The 20953-nt window shown below is 47.6% G+C and overlaps 1 protein-coding gene across 1 annotated transcript in view; it reads left to right on the forward strand.

Moving 5' to 3' along the window:
- LOC142291331 (zinc finger CCCH domain-containing protein 11A-like) overlaps nt 1–20953 on the forward strand; it is a 183930-nt gene that overhangs the window by 27070 nt on the left and 135907 nt on the right. The window contains exons 2-5 of the mRNA XM_075335799.1: nt 550–579; nt 1383–1433; nt 6171–6307; nt 14301–14420. Of these exons, the coding sequence (XP_075191914.1) occupies nt 6254–6307; nt 14301–14420 (174 nt within the window). The 5' untranslated portion in view covers nt 550–579; nt 1383–1433; nt 6171–6253. The remainder of the gene's footprint in view (nt 1–549; nt 580–1382; nt 1434–6170; nt 6308–14300; nt 14421–20953) is intronic.

The following is a 20953-nucleotide window of genomic DNA, read 5'->3' on the forward strand; positions in this document are numbered from 1 at the left end:
CTAGTTCGCTGTGTAGAATGCAAAAATCACTTTATAATACTCACCTAAATGGTCAGTGCGGTGCAGACTGGTTGGATGGGCATCTCCGTTCACCAGGTCCTACGTCATGCACACAGGGCAGCATTGAGGTCCTGCGCAGGCGCACTTTGATCTGCCCTGAGCAGGTATTGCAGTGCGCCTGCGCAGGACCTCAATGCCGGCCTGTGTGGATAACGTAAGACGCGTCATGCACACAGGCTTCAGAAAAAGGAGGACAAAGATGGTCAAAAGAGGAGGTACCAGATCCGGAGAACGGAGATACCGATCGACCTGTCTGCGCCGCCCCTTAGGTGAGTGTTATAAAGTGATTTTTACGCTCTACACAGCGGCCTGGGCTCTTATATACAGCATGTTAGAATGCTTTATATAAGACCCCACTGGTGGTGACCGCAGCTTATAGTCACCAAATCTGGTGACAGGTTCCCTTTTAAGTGTGAGATTTGTATTGGACTGTAAAGGTAAGAAAACTGCTGACGGTTTTTTACTAAGTGTAATTTTATTATTTTTCAGATTGTCAACAATCGTGGGAAATCAATCAGTGTGAGTATGGAACTAACCTTTATCTGCAAAGTGGCAATGCTTAGCCCCGATAGGATTACCTCTTACTCGGGTTGGGAGAACATTTGGAAATGGCACATAGCTCCTCTAGCCCAGCAACTCGTTCCACCAGGTTAAAAAGTGTAATACTCCATTATAGAGCAGGTAAACTGTCAGCCCCCGGTGTATGGGTATATGGTATCACTTACATTATTGCATTCTACTACTGAATATAGCATGATTTCTAGACCAGTAACTATTCAGTTAGATCCATACCCACGGGTACGCCATTATTTGGTTCCATTGTGCACATAACGCCTGTTAGATGCTCCGTCTATAGCTTGGTAGTAATAATATGTTTACATTAAGACCGTATAATAACCCTGTGCTTGTTATCTACCTCCGCTTGATTTTTAAGAAAGGGGGAGTTGTTTTTTTTTTTTTTTTTATTTGCATACTAGGTTAAGAAGACATGGAATTGGAATATTTGAAAGTCGCTTATTTTTTTTCTTTTCAAAGAATATTTGTTTTTTCTTCACCCAAGAAGACTTTTTGAGATCACAATCTTAGTAGCAAGCTGGGCTTATTCTTTTTGTGTTTTTAATTTTTTTTTTTTTTCCCCTCAAATAGTTGAGGATTTTTTTATTTTTGTTTTTTTAATTTAAGCCCTTTTCCTCTATGGACTGTCCTGTGTTGCTTATTCACAACTGGTCATTCAAAGTCAAGTCCAAATCCCTTCCTTCACCCTACTGCCATTCTTTCTGCCACAAATTAACTGTTGGATTGATGGTTGTTTCGACCTACAGGAGAAAAGTCTTGCAGCTGGTTCAGTACTGAGATCTACCGAATTTGCCTCGGTGAGTTTTCTCTAACATGTTACTCTTGTTAAAGGTGTAGCTACAGACTAAAGTCAACAGGACAGCAGTACCAAGGTGTCTGGTCTTACTAGGGCTAGAATGTAAGGAGCCCATCTATTGTCAGTAGCATCTTTCTTGAACACACAAGAAGTTACAAACCTAGCTGCCTGCCACTTTCACACACTGTCTTTAAAGGGGTTGTCCAGTGCATGTAATACCCTTTATAAATACCTTTTGTTTAAGCCTTAACCACTTGTGTAATTAGCTTTATTGTAAAATTCCCTACCAATCTGTCTCTACAACTAATCCCTGTATCTGTTTCTTATTTTCTTTCCTTCCTGTGACGTTACATTAGAAAGAATTCTTAAATGGGATGTCACAGGAGGATTGGCCTGAGGTCCCTTCCTCTTAGTCTCTGTAACCCTGGAACAGAATGTCGTCAGGGGCAGCGAAGGTGTCACTTACCACAGCTCCTTTTATTGCCGTCCCCTGATGACATCCTGAATCAATCGTGGGGAAGGAGGCAAAAAGAAGTGACCTCAGCTTCTTTCACCGCCTCCACACTTCTTCTGTCATCATCACTTCCACTGGTGCTCTCATATCACTCCTGCCTCATCATCGGGCATAGGAGCAGGGTGAATGACAGCAGCGCCACTCTACAGCTATTATCATTGCTCTCAAACAGATTATCGGAGCACGGTGATGGTGTCATTCACCCTGCATCTTAGACCGCCCCTTGATTTGGCAGTGAGGGCTGAAGATGTGGGGTGTGACTCTCATATTAAGCATAGGATCATGGCTGCACTATAAATTGTGAATCGGGGCCATGGAAAGAAGAGCTGATACTCTCTCCCAATTGTTTAGCAACCCCCACTGAGCATAGGGTGTGTGATCAGGCCACCCCTTGAGAAAAGGTTATTGCGAATTAGAAACTGATTTGGTGGAGGCACTTTTCTGTCCCTGTGTAATTAAAGGGAACCTGTCACCACTTTTTCAGCCTACAAGCTGCGGCCCCCACCACTGGGCTCTTAAATACAGCATTCTAACATACTGTATATAAGAGCCCAGGCCGCTGTGTAGAACATAAACACTTTATAATACTCACCTAGGAGGTTGCTCCGATGCAAACCAGTCGGATGGGTGGCGCTGTTCTCCGGGACCGGCGCCTCCCCTTTCTGCCATCTTGGTCTTCCTTATTCTGAAGCCGCGGTGCATGATGCGTCTACGCCATATACTCGCCGATCCTGCGCAGGCGCACCACAATACTTTGATCTGCCCTAAGCAGGGCAAATAAAAGTGCGCCTGCGCAGGACCTCAATGCCGGCGCGTGTGTATGACGTAGACACGTCATGCACCGCAGCTTCAGAATAAGGAAGACCAAGATGACCGAAAGGGGAGACGCCGGTCACGGAGAACGGAGACATCCATCCGACTGGTTTGCACCGGAGCGACCTTCTAGGTGAGTATCCTAAAGTGTTTATGTTCTACACAGCGGCCTGGGCTCTTATATACTGCATGTTAGAATGCTGTATATAAGAACCCAGTGGTGGTGGCCGCAGCTTATAGGCTGAAAAAGTGTTGACAGGTTCCCTTTAATCAAAGCAATATGGCCATTGATTGCAGGCTCTGCGGAACTATGTTGCCTGGTGTGGTTATTGGGGCTTTTCTGTGACACGCGTAGGTTCTATAGATTGGAGACATTTTATCAGCATTCACTTGCATTGCTGAGCGGCCTGACTATTAGTCTAGAATTAATACTGGCCAGATGGAAAAAATTGTGTATGTTGTGTCATATGTATAGAGAGCTATAATTCTGATGAGAACTATGGCGTTAATATCTTCTGCACGGGACCTCTAGGAGGCCAGATAGCCTTAAGATCGGGGATCTCACCATTTTTGGTACCTGAGCCTGCATCTTATTTACCGGCCCCCATCTGAGGTCACCAGAGGCGGTATGTGGGAATGGCTGGTGCCTGGTAAAAGGTTTTCACCTAGAACCCATGCTCTATACTGGGAGATACAGTATACTCTATGGACTTGCCATTTTCTAAACGGTGTGATCACTATTCACTGCTGCACAATTGAACTGTTAATAAGGGGTTGATAGTAGTAGACAGCTCCTTTTTAAAAATAAATAAATAAAACCACAAAATTGATAGAAAATGGTTTATCCCCACTGATTCAGATTTCCATAAACTTTTTTATTATTATTATTATTATTATTTGGGTTGTCAAACTTGTAGACATTTTGAAACAGTCTGCAAAAATAGGGCAATGGTGTTCATGGGAAAAAAAATGGATGTGGCCTTGATGTGTTTGAGGCTGGTGGTAGCTGAGCGGGTTATTTCAATTGTAGTTATGCTGGTAATAAGATTGGATCAGTGTATAGACATGCATTGCTATAGATATGTATTGCATAGAGCAATATTTAAGGGGATCAGTCACCAGATTTGATAGTATAAAATGCATACATTTTATAGATGTGTTAGATGATATGCTCGTTTGCGCTGAGATGTGTGTTCAATATGGTTTTCCACCTGACCATCAAAATACTGATTGTTACTAAAATTTTTATACATTTACTTAATAAAAATAAAAACTTGAAATATCTAATGTAATTGTGATGTAAAGAAAAAAATGAGTTTGCAATTTTCACTCTGATCACTCAGCCTAATATTATGCCTGCTTTAGACGAGTCGATCTATCGTGCGTCGTACCCACCCCCACCTTTTTTGCGTCACGGGCAAATCGCTGCCCGTGGCGAACAAACTCGTTTAACCCCCGTCACAGGCACTTACCTTCCGGACGACCTCGCTGTGGGCGACGAACGTCCACTTCCTGAAGTGGGAGGGACGTTCGGCGTCATAGCGACGTCACACGGCAGCCGGCCAATAGAAGCGGAGGGGCGCAGATGAGCGGGATGTAAACATCCCGCCCACCTCCTTCCTTCCACATAGCCAGCGGGTGCCGTGGGACGCAGGTAAGCTGTGTTCATCGTTCCCGTGGTGTCACACGTAGCAACATGTGCTGCCACGGAAACGATGAACAACCGGCGCCATTAAAAATAAACGATATTTTGAAAGTAAACGATGAGTACACGACTCACGATTTGTGAGCGATACTGTGTCGCTCGGAGGTGTCACACGAGACAACGTCGTGAACGATGCCAGATGTGCGTCATGAAAACCGTGACTTCGACGATGCATCGCACGATAGCTCGTCTCATGTAAAGCCCCCTTTAGGCCAATGCTAAATGTTCTGTAGAGATCATTTTAAAGTAATCATCTCCCCGTGATCACAGCCAGAGTTGTAATAAAAGATGAACCTCGGGATTCTACTATTCACAGTGGGTAAAGATAAGCTCACGTTCTCTCCTTCCCTGCACAGTTCAGAGTGCCTTAAAAACTCTCCTTTGAAGTCAATAGATTGCTGCGACTTTTATGTACAGAAAATAAAAAGGAAAATGATGGCAGATTACATTATATAGGGGATGCATTACGTTTAAAGGGAAACTGTCATGTAAATAAACGCTTTAAGCTGCAGATTTGGGCTTAATCTACAGGTTAATAGCGTTCTGAAGCCGTGCAGCTGCCTGGAATAAATGATCTTTATTCCTCCCAGTAGCCTCGGGCTTTCAGATCGGCCAGTTTGGGTTCAGTCATCGTTCTGTCCATAGTGACCGGCGGCTGTAACTATGCCCCTGGCATTGACTGACAGTTGGCTTAGCATTGCATCAGTGCAGAGTCGGGTGTCAGTGAGTGCCAGGACATCACTATGCACTGATCGGACACTTAAGCCATGCCGACCGCACCTCTATGACTGATACCCTGAGGCTGCTGGGAGGAATGAAGTTGACTACCTCCCAGCAGTGGGATTCTCAGTGCGGCAGTCACACAACAGCTTTAGAATGCTAGTAAACTGCAGATTAACCCCATATCTGCTGGTTAATAGTATTTCTTTACTTTATAGGTTCACTTTAAATATGAAAGTACTCCTTTTTTATTTATCCTACCCTCCATTGTCAAAATTCTGAGGGTCCCCAGCCAGTCCTTGTTTACTTTTCAAATCAAATGTTGTCCTTACTGGCGTTGGTCCTAGAAAATAAACAAGGACCAACTGGCCACCACCAAAGTGTGGGCACTGGAGTGGAGGAGCATTGAGCAGCTGAGTATTTTTTATTAATGACACGTCCTACTGCTAGTTTTAGAAGGCGACGTGAGGCTCCTCTACAACTTAAGGGTACTTTACACACTGCGACATCGCTAGCGATCTCGTTAGCGATGTGAAATTCTAGATCGCAAGTGCGATCTTTCGAGGGCGCACATAGGTCATTTTACGCATGTGTGATCTCAAAAGATCGCACTTGCGATCTAGAATTTCACATCACTAACGAGATTGCTAGCGATGTCGCAATGTGTAAAGTAGCCTTTACTGTATCGTTGCTCTTTTTATAGCTGTGGTTTTTGCTTTAAATAAAATTGCCACTCGGCCGTTGAATGCAATTTGCATTGAAGTCTATGGCAAATAGGTTTCGTGCGAGTTGCCACCAGCATGATAATATCTGCCACCTTTGGAACAGAAGCCCTCCTGGGCGCAGATTGCTGTGCCCGGTTATAAAAATAAGAGTGTTGTGCAAAATGTAGACAGCCAGCAGCAGTTCAGCAAGGTTTATACACAGCACATTGACTTTTAGAAATGTCTCCCAAATTAACTAAAAAACTGTCTTTTTTGTTTTAGTGTAGAAGATTGTTGATTGTACTTCTGTTTACCTGTAAAAATCGATAACCAGCAAGGTTACCAAGCCTGAACTCGTGACCCCGATGTCTAAGCAAGGAGATGACTGCTATTACTTCTACTACTCCACCTGCACCAAGGTAACCCTCAGAGCTTCTGGGCCATTAAAACCATTACTTTGCTAACTCCAGTTTAGCTGGATGATACTTTGCTCATATTGCTTTGTTTACTTAGGATGATATTATGCTACTAGAAGGTGGCCCGATTCTACGCATCGGGTATTCTAGAATTTATGTATTGTGTAGTTCATGTATATTTTTTGTTTTTATATATATATATATATAATGTTGTTGTGTGTAGTTACTAAGTGTTTGTGTAGGGCGCTGTACATGTTCTGGGTGTGGCGGGGGGTGAGAGCGGTGTTGTATGTGTGTTGCGTTTGTGGAGCGCTGTGTGTGTGGGTGTGGTGTGTTTTGTGGGGAGGTATGTTTTGTGCAATGTGTGTGTTGTGCGGTATGTGCGTATATTTTATGTATGCCGCGGTGTTTGTGTGTTGGGTGTTGTGTGTGTGCAGTGTTGTCTGTGTGTGTGGGTGTCTGTGTAGGGCGGTGTTTGTGGTTCCCAGTGTGTGTGTGTGTTGGGGGGAGGTGTGCACCTCCCATCGTGCTCCATCCCCTATGCTGCGCACTCCCCATCGTACTCCATCCGCCATGCTGCGCACCCCCCATCGTGCTCCATCCCCCATGCTGCGCACCCCCCATCGTGCTCCATCCCCCATGCTGCGCACTCCCCATCGTGCTCCATCCCCCATGCTGCGCACTCCCCATCGTGCTTCATCCCCCATGCTGCGCACTCCCCATCGTGCTCCATCCCCCATGCTGCGCACTCCCCATCGTGCTCCATCCCCCATGCTGCGCACTCCCCATCGTGCTCCATCCCCCATGCTGCGCACTCCCCATCGTGCTCCATCCCCCATGCTGCGCACTCCCCATCGTGCTCCATCCCCCATGCTGCGCACTCCCCATCGTGCTCCATCCCCCATGCTGCGCACTCCCCATCGTGCTCCATCCCCCATGCTGCACCAGCGTCAGCCTCTCTCCTCCCAGCCTCCTCCAGCACGCCGTGCTCCTCTGCCGACACTCACAGATCCGATCGCATACACTCACACTCACAACATCCGGAGATACCACATGCTTCTGGCCATGTGATCCTCCGGCAGGTCCTGGAAGGTCACTGCAGCACAGTATCGCGGCCGAGAAGCAAGCGATATCGCCGGATGCTGTGAGTGTGTGGATGCGATCTGATGTGTGTGTGTGAGAGTGAGTGTGATCTGATGTGTGTGTGTGTGTGTCTGTCTGTTATGTGTGTGCGTGTGTATGTTCCGCCGCTGCAGGACCTTGATGCGCTGGTAACTATGCTACCATGGTTACCAGCGTATCCCGTCCCCCGCTCGCACGGGAGCCCACGCCAGCATACGCCGGCAACCCCAGCAATGCGAGGGTATGTGTCGGCTGGGTTGGCAGCGTACGCTGATGTGGGCTCCCGGGGGTACAGTACTCACCTGGGAGTCGTGGCTCTGTCGGTTCGGGGAATGGGGGCGGGGCCAGAGCGAGCGTGCATTGCGTGAGGGGGGCGGGGCGTGGCAGAGTTGCCAATACGTGCAGGGTGCCGGGGCGAGAGGCCAATCCGTGTGGGGGGCGGAGCCTGGGCGAGCGGCCGGCCAATCCGTGTGGGGGCAGAGCCTGGGCGAGCGGCCAATCCGTGCGGGGGGGGGCGGCGGGGCCATGGCGAGCCCAGCGGCCAATCCGCTTTGTGTCACCGTAAGGACACAATTTTGGAGCAATACAGACAGAATAAGGCAATTATATTTATAGATTTCTTTTACACTCACTGTCAGCACTCCTTTAACCCTTTTCACCCCTTTGATGCAGGCTCAGGAGCTGAACCTGCAGTTGATAGGTGTTTTACATAGCCATCATCTGCCTCTTAACAGCAGGTCCGCAGAGCGGAGCACTACCCACTGACAGGGCCAGATTAAGGTTGGTGGGGGCCCCTGGGCAGAAAACCTGGTGGGGGCCCAATAACGTTAACATTTTTAGCCATAACAGTAGAGCACGAACTGTAGCATTTAGATATAAATACTGCACCTCAGTCTCACATTCCCCCTTCTCAGCATACTGCGCCCTCACACTGGCCACCATGCTGCCCCTTCTCTGTACTGCACCTCAGTCTCACATTCTCCCTTCTCAGCATACAGTGCCCTCCATACTGTGTCCTCACACTGGCCACCATGCTGCCCCTTCTCTATACTGTCTACCTCCTTCACTATCCAGTCACTATACTGGACCTTCATCTCACATTCCCCCTCCTCAGCATACTGTGCCCTTACACTGACCACCATGCTGCCCCTTTTCTATACTGTCTACCTTCTTCACTATCCAGTCACTATACTGTACTTCCATCTCACATTCCCCCTCCTCAGCATACTGTGCCCTCCATACTGTGCCCTCACACTGGCCACCATGCCGCCCCTTCTCTATACTGCCTACCTGCTTCATTATCCAGTCACTGCACTGTACCTCCGTCTCACATTCCCCCTTCTCAGCAAACTGTACCCTCACACTGGCCACCATGCTCCCACTACACAATCTCTATACTATGCCCCTCACACTTTTCTTTCCCAATACTGTCCACTTACAATTTTCTCCCACCATACTGCTGCCTCACACTTTACAATGGTGCCCCTGATTGCTGTGCAGGGACAAATATGCCACATGCCTTCCAAAGGTACGCCCCTGTACAGGGTATAGGAGAATACATGACTGGCACACGCAGGGCCGGCTCCAGGTTTTTGTAGGCCCTGGGCGAAACAGTCCTAGTGGGCCCCATCCACACACCGACATGCACAGATACATACACATACAGGCATACGTACACATATATATTTAAAGAGAAATTCACAAAAACACATATAAACAGACATAAATCTAGACACAGTCATATACACTGACATACATAGTTGACATACACAGATACACATTATACATGCACACACAGACACATTTTTATATATATTTCTAATGTTGTGAAGCCGTCAACAGCCTCATTCCCCTCCCTGCTTGTCTCCATCCAGCTCCTCCTGGGCACGTGTCTGTGCCACGCTGATTGGTGGCCGTCACTAACAGACATGGCCGCATATAGAGAACACTAACACTGCTGTATATACATCACAAGAGAGGCTGGGGACATACACATTACTGGGGGGCATACATATTACTGAGGAAAGGGGTATATATCAATGGGGGCATACAGCTCTAGAGGGGGACAGTGGCTCTGAAGTGGGGGGACAAACAGCTCTGAGGTGGGGGGGTGACATACAGCTCTGGGGTGGAGGGGACATAGAACTCTGGGGGAATAGTTGTATGCAGCCCCCATATTCCTGCATATAGTGTTATGAAGCTCCCATAGTCCTCCATATAGTATTATGCAGCCCCCATTTTGCATTATGCAGCCCCCATTTTGCATTATGCAGCCCCCATTTTGCATTATGCAGCCCCCATTTTGCATTATGCAGCCCCCATTTTGCATTATGCAGCCCCCATTTTGCATTATGCAGCCCCCATTTTGCATTATGCAGCCCCCATTTTGCATTATGCAGCCCCCATTTTGCATTATGCAGCCCCCATGTGGCACTATGTAGCCCCCATATGGCACTATGTAGCCCCCATGTGGCACTATGTAGCCCCCATATGGCACTATGTAGCCCCCATATGGCACTATGTAGCCCCCATATGGCACTATGTAGCCCCCATATGGCACTATGTAGCCCCCATATGGCACTATGTAGCCCCCATATGGCACTATGTAGCCCCCATATGGCACTATGTAGCCCCCATATGGCACTATGTAGCCCCCATATGGCACTATGTAGCCCCCATATGGCACTATGTAGCCCCAATATGGCATGGCACTATGTAGCCCCCATATGGCACTATGCAGCCCCGATATGGCACTATGCAGCCCCGATATGGCACTATGCAGCCCCCATATGGCACTATGCAGCCCCCATATGGCACTATGCTGCCCCCATATTACATTAAGCAACCCCTATATAGTACAATGCAGACCCATATAGCAGTAGGAACCCTCATGTCCTATACAGCCCCCATATAACACAATGCAGGGCCATATAGCATTAGGCACCCTTATGTAGTACACAGCCCCTGTATAGCACAGTGCAGACCCAGATAGCATTAGGCATCCTCACATAGTACACAGCCCCTATACAGCACAGAGCAGACCAGATAATATTAAGCACCTTCACGTAGTACACAGCCCCTATATAGCACAGTGCAGAGCCAGATAGTATTAGGCATCCTCATGTAGTATACAGCCAGTATATAGCACAGTACAGACCAAGATAGTGTTAGGCATCCTCATGTAGTATACAGCCAGTATATAGCACAGTACAGACCCAGATAGTGTTAGGCATCCTCACATAGTACCGGGTTTACTGTGATACAGACACCAGATGTTATACAATATACACATTATATACCATCTGATGTGTGTACACAGTATATCACACTACTCTGTACACTGGATGTGGTATACCATGTACACAGTATATCACTCTGCTCTGTACACTGGATGTGGTATCCCATGTACACAGTATATCCCACTGCTCTGTACACTGGATGTGGTATCCCATGTACACAGTATATCCCACTGCTCTGTACACTGGATGTGGTATACCATGTACACAGTATATCACACTGCTCTGTACACTGGATGTGGTATCCCATGTACACAGTATATCACACTGCTCTGTACACTGGATGTGGTATACCATGTACACAGTATATCACACTGCTCTGTACACTGGATGTGGTATACCATGTACACAGTATATCACACTGCTCTGTACACTGGATGTGGTATACCATGTACACAGTATATCACACTGCTCTGTACACTGGATGTGGTATACCATGTACACAAGTATATCACACTGCTCTGTACACTGGATGTGGTATACCATGTACACAGATATACAATGTCCTGCACTGATCACACCTGAGCCTACAGGACCTCACATATTCTATATGTAATATGGGCCACATAGTGTAATGTGTGCTGCAGTCTCAGATGTGATCAGTGCAGGATCTGTGTAGTGATGTCTCTGCTGAAGATCAGTGTGAGTTATTGCAGGGGAGGGATGAGGCTGAAGACCCGGCACTGACAGCCCGACCTGATCTGCAGCAGTTCACACTCCTGCAATAACTCACACTGGTCCTGCCAGCAGAGCTTCCGCTGACACTATGGAATCCCGTCCTGCTCCCTCCTCACTGTAACCTCCTGCCCGGCACCATGATGGATGACGTCACACTCACCGTCATCCACAGAGGCCTCTGCTCCGGTCCTCCCACAAGCTCCTCTACAGCACGAAGAAGCAGCAACAGCAGGCGCGCGGTGACGTCATCCATGCAGACGCAGCCCACACAGCGTGCAGTGGGCGTGTCTGCAGCACAGTGCCGGCCGGGATTGAAAATCTTTAAAGGTACAGTGCGGTCCTGAACACTGCGGTGTTAATAAAATGGCGGCCACACAGATGGTGGTGGGGGGCCCCCTCAGAAGCTCTAGTGGTGGGGGCCCCTGGGCTGAAGCCCCGTCTGCCCCGCCTATAATCCGGCCCTGCCCACTGATGTTATCACCTTTACATGCCTAACAGCATGGCATTTACAGCATCTAGTCTGTGAGGCGACTCATTCCACAAACCAAATTTCCCTTCCTGCGGGGTCCCTATGGATTGCCATGGCAGTTGGGGTCCTGCTGAAAACACCAGTCTGCTAGTGTGATACATCTATGAAACCCGCCTATAACTGCCATTCTTAGGACACCATAATATTACTATATATTGCAATCCTGTAATATTACAGTACCACTGCTAAGATAAATAGTTGAAAAAAAATGTAATACATCGCAACAACACAAAATGCAATCAAAACATTGCATTTCCCAAATTGTGTCAATTTAAAGCACCTCACAGCTCTCTATAGAAAAATGGAAACATTAAAGGTCTTGCTAAATAGAGGCACAAGCAAATGATTGTTTTTAATTCTGAATTTACCAAGAAAAAAAATAAACAAGTTTGGTTTAGCCTGTTAAGCAATTTTTACCATAAAATAACTTTTGTAAAAATATGCTGAATTGCATTTGTTTGGGGGGGTGTTGCAATTTCACCACAGTTGAATTTTTTTCCCATTTGCACTGCAATGAATAGTAAAATGTTTGCATTAAAATATAAAACTCGCCCCACAATCCTCCATACATCCATATCGACTGAGAAATAAGAGTTATGGCTCTTGGAAAGGGAGGAAAAAATGAAAATGCAAAAAAATGGAAAATCACCCAGTCTGATGGGGTTAAAATTTACCAAATTTTTCATGCCATCTTGTGCTGGATAATACATGTTATTGATTGATATCGCGCCTGTTTGTCTTTACCACATCTTAGCTGCTTACTTTTCAAGTTGTGATTGTTCACCAGGGCTGTGGAGTCGGTAAGCCAAACCTTCGACTCCGACTCCTCAAATTCTCTTGCACCGACTCCGACTCCGGCTCCGACTCCGACTCCGGCTCCGACTCCGACTCCTACATATATTGCTTAGTTAGGTGAAAAATTTATTGTAGTACATGAATATGTGTATGTGAACATCAGACATTTAATAATTTTTATGATACGATAATCAAGATATTTGGATAGAACATAAAATATATCTATTGGAATACAACTTTAGAACACAAAAAACTGTAATAAATTGTAAATATGTAATACACTATGTAATATACAGTAGATTACATATATATCTTGTGTGTGTATATACACTGTGTGTATATATATATATATATATATATATATATATATATATATATATATATATATATATATATATATATATATATTACATATTTACAATTTATTAGTTTTTTGTGTTCTAAAGTTGTATTCCAATAAATATTTTATGTTCTATCCAAATATCTTGATTATTGTATCATAAAAACAATTAAATGTCTGATGTTCACATTGTACTACAATAAATTTTTCACTTAAATATAAGCATTATACTAAATGTTATTATTTAGTAAAATATTCAGCACATTCTGCATTGCACTCCTGTCCCCAATTTATTATATATTTTAGGAGTCGGAGTCGGTGCATTTTATACCGACTCCGACTCCGACTCCACCAAAATGAGCTCCGACTCCGACTCCGACTCCACGACTCCGACTCCACAGCCCTGTTGTTCACAATTGTTAGTTTTTATGTTGCTGGTTGCAAGTCACAGGATCACTTGCCCAAAGACCTCATGGCAAGTAGCATGTGACTTGTCTTCAGTTTGGCTGTTTTATTTACAGCTCCCAAATAGGCTGCTTCGTTAATCAGCCATCATGTGCCTTTAACAGCCGCAAGTGGAGTCGGAGCTCCACCTGCGGCTGTTTACCTGTTAAATGCTGCTTCAGGCTCACAGCTGCAGTTACCAGTCACCGGTAGGCGATCTCGTCGTTCCACATGCCCATCGGTGCACTCGTGACGTGATCACAGGGCGCTGATGGGTTGCCGCAATAGCCGAGGCTCTCCCGAAGACCCCTATGCCTCATTACAATTTTCCTCATGATTGCAGCTTAACACCCCCTGCAGGGACTATTAAATACTATAAAAAGTAAAGAAAAATATAAATATTTTTTTGTTAAAAACACAATAGTTCAAGTCACCTCCTCCGTCCCATATAAAAATAAAACAAAATTCACATTTGGTATCACTGCATCTGTGAGTTCAATCTATCAAAGTATAAAATAAATTAATTCGATTGGTAAGCAGCATAATAAGAAAAAAATCGAAACTCACGAATTATATTTTTTTGCGCTACAATATTGCAATAAGAGGCAATCAACACATCATATATACCCCAAAATGGTATCAGTAAAAACGTCAACTCTGGGCGCAAAAAAAGAAGCCCCTGGGGTTCAGCAGCTATGCCTTATACTAATTTATATCGGAATATTTCTGTTTATTTTACTTTGTCATCATAGGATCAGTAAGTCGGTACAAATGTCTGTTTCTTTTCAACAGGGAGACGGCTGTGCTTTCCGTCACTGTGAGGCTGCCTTAGGAAATGAAACTGTTTGCGCTCTGTGGAAGGAAGGCCGGTGTTTTCGACAAATCTGCAAGTTTCGCCACATGGAAATCGATGTAAGTGGTCAAGATCAATACGTTACAGCCAAATGTGTATTATTCTGGGGTTGCTGAAAATATTATTTTGTGTGTTGTATGTGTTCCTATGAATACCTTACACTTTTAGCTTCGCTCACATGAGCGTATGGATCATACGAGTTCAATGCAAGAAAATATTGCATTGCACTTGGACCAATGTTAGTCAATGAGACAGAGTAGATCAGCGGTTTCCCACCCCCCCATCCAGATTCGGGATGAGAAAAAAAAGTTTCAGGATGCTGCAAGTGTATGTATAAATCGAACAAAACTCACTAATACAAGTCAATGGGTGCGAGAAAGAAAAATGGACAGAACACGGACCATCTGTATGTTGTCTGTTTTTTTCAAATACATCACTGTTTTGTAGCATAGAGCACTGTAAATGGATATGTAAATGATTGTAGAATAGAATCACAGAATATTAGAGTTGGAAGGGATCTCCTGGGTCATATAATCCAACCACCTGCTCAAAGCTGGATTCACTAAATCATCCCAGACAGATGTCCGTCCAACCTCTTTTTAAAGACTTCCATTGAAGGAGATCTCACCACCTCTCGCGGCAGCCTGTTCCACTCACTGATTACCCTCACTGTTAAAAAGTTTTTTCTAATATCTAATCTGTGTCTCCTCTCCATCAGTTTCATCCCATTGCTTCTAGTCTTTCCTTGTGAAAATGAGAATAAAACTGATCCCTCTACAGTGTGACAGCCTTTAAGATATTTATAGACAGCTATTAAGTCTCCTCTCAGTCTTCTCTTTTGCAAGCTAAACAATCCTAAATCCTGTAACCAATCCTCGTAGGACATGGTTTGCAGACCAATCACCATTCTGGTCACTCTTCTCTGAACTTGCTCCAGTTTTGATGTCTTTTATAAAATGTGGTTCCCAGAACTGGACACAATATTCCAGATGAGGTCTGACCAAAGAGTAATAGTTGCTGAGGAAAAAACGCATTGCATACAATGTAGACATCAATTCAATATACATTAAAGGGGCTATCTGGGCTTTTTTTTTCTTTTCTTTTCACTATTTGCTTGAGATTGCAGTTAGTTGCTGTCCACCTACCTGGTGAAAGATCTCTGCAAACACAGTGTGCGCAGGCCAGTCCTGCCAGCGATTCTGCCGCTTCCACTGATGTCACGCTGACTGAGCAGCACCTTCTTTTGCTCTGCTGTGTGCAGAGAAGGCACGACTCTCGATCCCATGCTTATTGACAGCCGACTCTCTACTGCGTAACTGCGGGGAGCCGGTTGTCAATCAGCACGAAATCTGCAGTTCTACCCCGTCCACAGAGCAGCGAGCAAAAGCTGCTTTGTTGACATGAAGCTGAAGAATCGCCAGCTGCATTGGTCCGTGACCACTCATAGTGAGCACATGTAGCAATACCTGCCTGTTTAGTTCTTTACATTCAAAGGAAAAAAACATTCTGAACAGCCCCTTTTAATATGCTAAAAATACTAAAGAGATGGGTCCATTTGACAATCGTTCCCATATTAATAACATTTAGTGTCAGTCATTTCTTTTTCGCTCCTAATTGGCAGACCCAGACAGTGGGTGTATAGCTACTGCCTCTGGAGGCCGCACAAAGAACTACACTTAAAGGTGTAAGGCCCCTCCCCTTCTGGCTATACACCCTCCCGTAGGAGTACGGATTCCTCAGTTTTAGCTTTGTGCGCAGGAGGTCAGACACGCACGCATAGCTCCATTGTTTTTAGTCAGCAGCAGCTGCTGACTGTCGGATGGAAGAAAAGAGGGCCCATACAGGGCTCCCAGCATGCTCCCTTCTCACCCCACTGTATGTCGGAGGTGTTTGTAAGGTTGAGGTACCCATTGCGGGTACGGCGGCAGGAGCCCACATGCTGATTCCTTCCCCATCCCTTTTTACAGGGCTCTGGGTGAAGTGGGATTTACTGGTCTCCAGGCACTGAGACCGTGCTCCATCTACAGCCCCTGGAGAAGATGCTGGATGGAGCGGAGTACATCAGGGACATGGCCCTGCTTCCTCAAGGTACTCTGTGTCCCCGTGCATTTGGCGCTCACACCGCAGCATGCTGGGTGTTGTAGTGCGCCGGGGGACATCAGCGCTACGGCGCTTGTGCCATGGCCTCATTCAGCTTCGCTGAAGCAGGCACACCTCTGGGAATCGGTCGCGCCGGCCGCTGGGACTGCGGCGCGGCTGGCACTTGTGGTGCGCCGGGGACTTCAGCGCGGCCCGCGCTTTTACGGCGGCCGCGCTGATAACTCGAGTCCCCGGCTTTTGCGGCCTGCTTCCGTTCGTTCCCGCCCCCAGACCTGCCAGTCAGGAGAGGGGCGGGACGCTGGCCACTTCTGGTAATCGGTCGCGCCGGCCGCTGGGACTGCGGCGCGGCTGGCACTTGTGGTGCGCCGGGGACTTCAGCGCGGCCCGCGCTTTTACGGCGGCCGCGCTGATAACTCGAGTCCCCGGCTTTTGCGGCCTGCTTCCGTTCGTTCCCGCCCCCAGACCTGCCAGTCAGGAGAGGGGCGGGACGCTGGCCAGTGCATCAGCGCCGAGGGCTGGAGTCGTTTTTACATACTCCAGCCCTCACAATCGGCACAGAGGGGACACTGTTTCCCGCACTTTTGTTTGGAAACTCCCACGGACTGCCCCTCTCCACAGACGCCGGCAGCCATTCCTGCTGACACGCTGAGCTGCAGAGGGGAGCCGGGGAGACCCAGACAAGGAATTCTGCGCCTCTTACCCGCTATTCAGCGGGCGGTAAGCAGCCCTCAGGGCTCACCCCCTCTTGTGCCAGTAGTATTATTAGTATTCTTAGTATTTTGTTTCTACAAATACTTGGTATTACATAGCGCTGGTCGCCCTTTGGCTATAGACTCTCTCACATTGCAGAGAGCCAGCAGCATGTCGTCCGTAAAACGCAAGGGTGCCAAGGCACCCCTGCGGCGCTTGCACAGTCGGGACCTCTGCTGGACGTGACCCAGGGTGTACCACCTGTGAATGCTGTCCAGGTGACAGGAACTGAGTTTGCAGCTTTGGCTGACAGAATGTCTCTCACTATGTCACAAATTCTTGACACATTGCGAGCTAGGCCTGTACTTCAGGCCACGGACACTGTGCAATCATTGCCCCCTGGTCCCCCTCAGCTGAATTACCTCCAAGCTCCGGGACGGGCATATACACCTCAGGGTGAAGACTCTGACTCGGACGATGGCCCCGGGCAGCCTAAGCGGGCTCGCTATGACGGGCCTTCACATTCATCTCAATGGTCAGGATCCCAGCGAGATGAATCTATGGGTGATGAGGCGGACGTAACTGATCAGGATTCTGATCCTGGGACCGCTCTCAATCTAGATACACCAGATGGTGACGCCATAGTTAATGATCTTATATTTAACATCAATAAGATGTTAAATATTTCCCCACCAGCTCCTCTTGTAGAGGAGTCAGCTTCGCAGCACGAGAGAATCCATTTCAGATACCCTAAGCGTACATTAAGCACTTTTCTGGACCACGCTGACTTTAGAGACGCAATCCAGAAACCCCACGCTTATCCTGAAAGGCGTTTTCCTAAACTGCTTAAAGATACACGCTACCCTTTTCCCCCTGAGGTGGTCAAGGGTTGGACCCAGTGTCCAAAAGTGGATCCTCCAATTTCCAGGCTTGCAGCTAGATCCTTGGTTGCAGTTGAAGATGGAGCGGCACTTAAAGATGCCACTGACAGGCAGATGGAGCTCTGGCTGAAATCCATCTATGAAGCGATTGGAGCGTCATTAGCGCCTTCTTTTGCGGCCGTATGGGCACTCCAAGCTATCTCAGCCGGGCTTGCGCGAGTCGACTCAGTCACACGTGCATTTGCCCCGCAGGTAGCACCATTGACCTCGCAAATGGCGGCATTCGCGTCGTACGCGATTAATGCTGTTCTTGACGCTACAAGCCGCACGGCAGTGGCGTCAGCCAACTCCGTTGTTTTGCGTAGGGTCCTGTGGTTGAGACATTGGAAAGCAGATTCTCATTCCAAGAAGTGCTTAACCAATTTGCCTTTTTCTCGTGACCGATTGTTTGGAGAGCGTTTGGATGAAATCATCAAACACTCCAAGGGTAAGGACTCCTCCTTACCGCAACACAGACAAAACAAACCCCAACAGAGGAAGGGTCAGTCTGGTTATCGGTCCTTTCGAGGACCGGGCAGGTCCCAATTCGCCTCGTCAAAAAAGACTCAAAAAGACCGGAGACGCTCAGATTCTTGGAGGTCTCAGTCACGCCCAAAAAGGACAGCCGGAGGAACCGTTGCCAAGACGGCGTCCTCCTGACTTGCGGTCTCCGATTCCCACACCTGCGGTCGGTGGGAGGCTTTCCCACTTTGGCGACATTTGGCTGTCACGCGTCAAAGACCGTTGGGTGAGGGATATTCTGTCTCACGGGTACAGGATAGAGTTCAGTTCTCGTCCGCCAACTCGTTTCTTCAGAACTTCTCCACCACCAGACCGAGCCGATGCTCTGTTGCAGGCGGTGGCCGCTCTAAAGGCGGAAGGAGTGGTGACCTCCGTCCCTCTTCAGGAACAAGGTCACGGTTTTTACTCCAATCTGTTTGTGGTCCCAAAAAAGGACGGATCGTATCGACCCGTCCTGGATCTAAAGTTGCTCAACAGACACGTAAAAGTCAGGAGGTTCCGGATGGAATCCCTACGCTCCGTCATAGCCTCAATGTCTCAAGGAGATTTTCTAGCATCAATAGATATCAAAGATGCGTATCTCCACGTGCCGATTGCACCAGAGCATCAGCGTTTCCTACGCTTCGTCATACACGACGAACACCTACAGTTCGTAGCGTTACCTTTCGGTCTGGCAACAGCCCCCCGGGTCTTCACCAAAGTCATGGCAGCAGTAGTAGCTGTTCTGCACTCGCAGGGTCACTCGGTCATCCCGTATCTAGACGACCTGCTTATAAAGGCACCCTCTCAAGAGGCATGCCAACACAGTCTGAAGGTGGCACTAGACACTCTCCAGAGTTTCGGGTGGATTATCAACTTTCCAAAGTCTCATCTTACCCCGACCCAATCTCTGACTTATCTTGGCATGGAGTTTCATACTCTCTCAGCGATAGTGAGGCTTCCACTGGACAAGCAGTGCTCGCTACGGACTGGAGTGCAATCTCTCCTTCAGAGCCAGTCGCACTCACTGAGGCGCCTCATGCATTTCCTAGCCACCTCATTGTCACAGGAAAAGTCGTTCCTTCCCCCGTCCTGGGCAGTGGTCACGACGGATGCGAGCCTATCAGGGTGGGGAGCGATGTTTCTCCACCACAGGGCTCAGGGGACGTGGACTCAGGAAGAGTCCACCCTGCAGATCAATGTTCTGGAAATCAGAGCAATCTATCTTGCCCTGCGAGCCTTCCAACAATGGCTGGAAGGCAAGCAGATTCGGATTCAGTCGGACAATTCCACGGCGGTGGCGTACATCAACCACCAAGGGGGAACACGCAGTCGCCAAGCTTTTCAAGAAGTCCAGCGGATTTTGACGTGGGTGGAAAGCAGAGCGTCCACCATATCCGCAGTTCACATCCCAGGCGTGGAAAACTGGGAAGCAGACTTTCTCAGTCGCCAGGGCATGGACGCAGGAGAATGGTCCCTTCACCCGGACGTGTTTCAGCAGATCTGTTGCCGCTGGGGGACGCCGGACGTCGATCTGATGGCGTCACGGCACAACAACAAGGTCCCAGTTTTCATGGCACGGTCTCACGATCACCGAGCGCTGGCGGCAGACGCCTTGGTTCAGGATTGGTCGCAATTCCGACTCCCCTATGTGTTCCCACCTCTAGCATTGTTACCCAGAGTTCTCCGGAAAATCAAGTCCGACTGCCATCGAGCCATACTCGTCGCTCCAGATTGGCCAAGAAGGTCGTGGTACCCGGATCTGTGGCATCTCACGGTGGGCCAACCGTGGGCACTACCAGACCGACCAGACTTGCTGTCTCAAGGGCCGTTTTTCCATCTGAATTCTGCGGCCCTGAACCTGACTGTGTGGCCATTGAGTCCTGGATCCTAGCGGCCTCAGGTTTATCTCATGAAGTTGTTGCCACAATGAGACAGGCTAGAAAACCATCCTCAGCTAAGATCTATCACAGGACGTGGAAGATATTCTTAGCGTGGTGCTTGGCTCAAGGGTTTTCTCCCTGGCCATTTGCATTGCCAATTTTTCTTTCCTTCCTGCAGTCTGGGTTGGAAAAAGGTTTGTCGCTTAGCTCGCTTAAGGGTCAAGTCTCCGCGCTATCCGTATTCTTTCAGAAGCGCTTGGCACGGCTTTCTAAAGTACGCACGTTTCTCCAAGGAGTTTGTCATATCGTTCCTCCTTACAGACGGCCATTGGAACCCTGGGATCTGAACAAGGTTCTCATTGCTCTCCAGAAGCCGCCTTTCGAGCCTTTGAAAGAGGTTCCCCTTTCTCGGCTTTCACAAAAGGTAGTTTTTCTTGTGGCGGTCACGTCTCTTCGAAGAGTGTCCGAGCTAGCGGCGTTATCTTGCAAATCTCCCTT

The sequence above is a fragment of the Anomaloglossus baeobatrachus genome, chromosome 2 (genome assembly GCF_048569485.1).
Source record: "Anomaloglossus baeobatrachus isolate aAnoBae1 chromosome 2, aAnoBae1.hap1, whole genome shotgun sequence".
NCBI lineage: Eukaryota > Metazoa > Chordata > Amphibia > Anura > Aromobatidae > Anomaloglossus > Anomaloglossus baeobatrachus.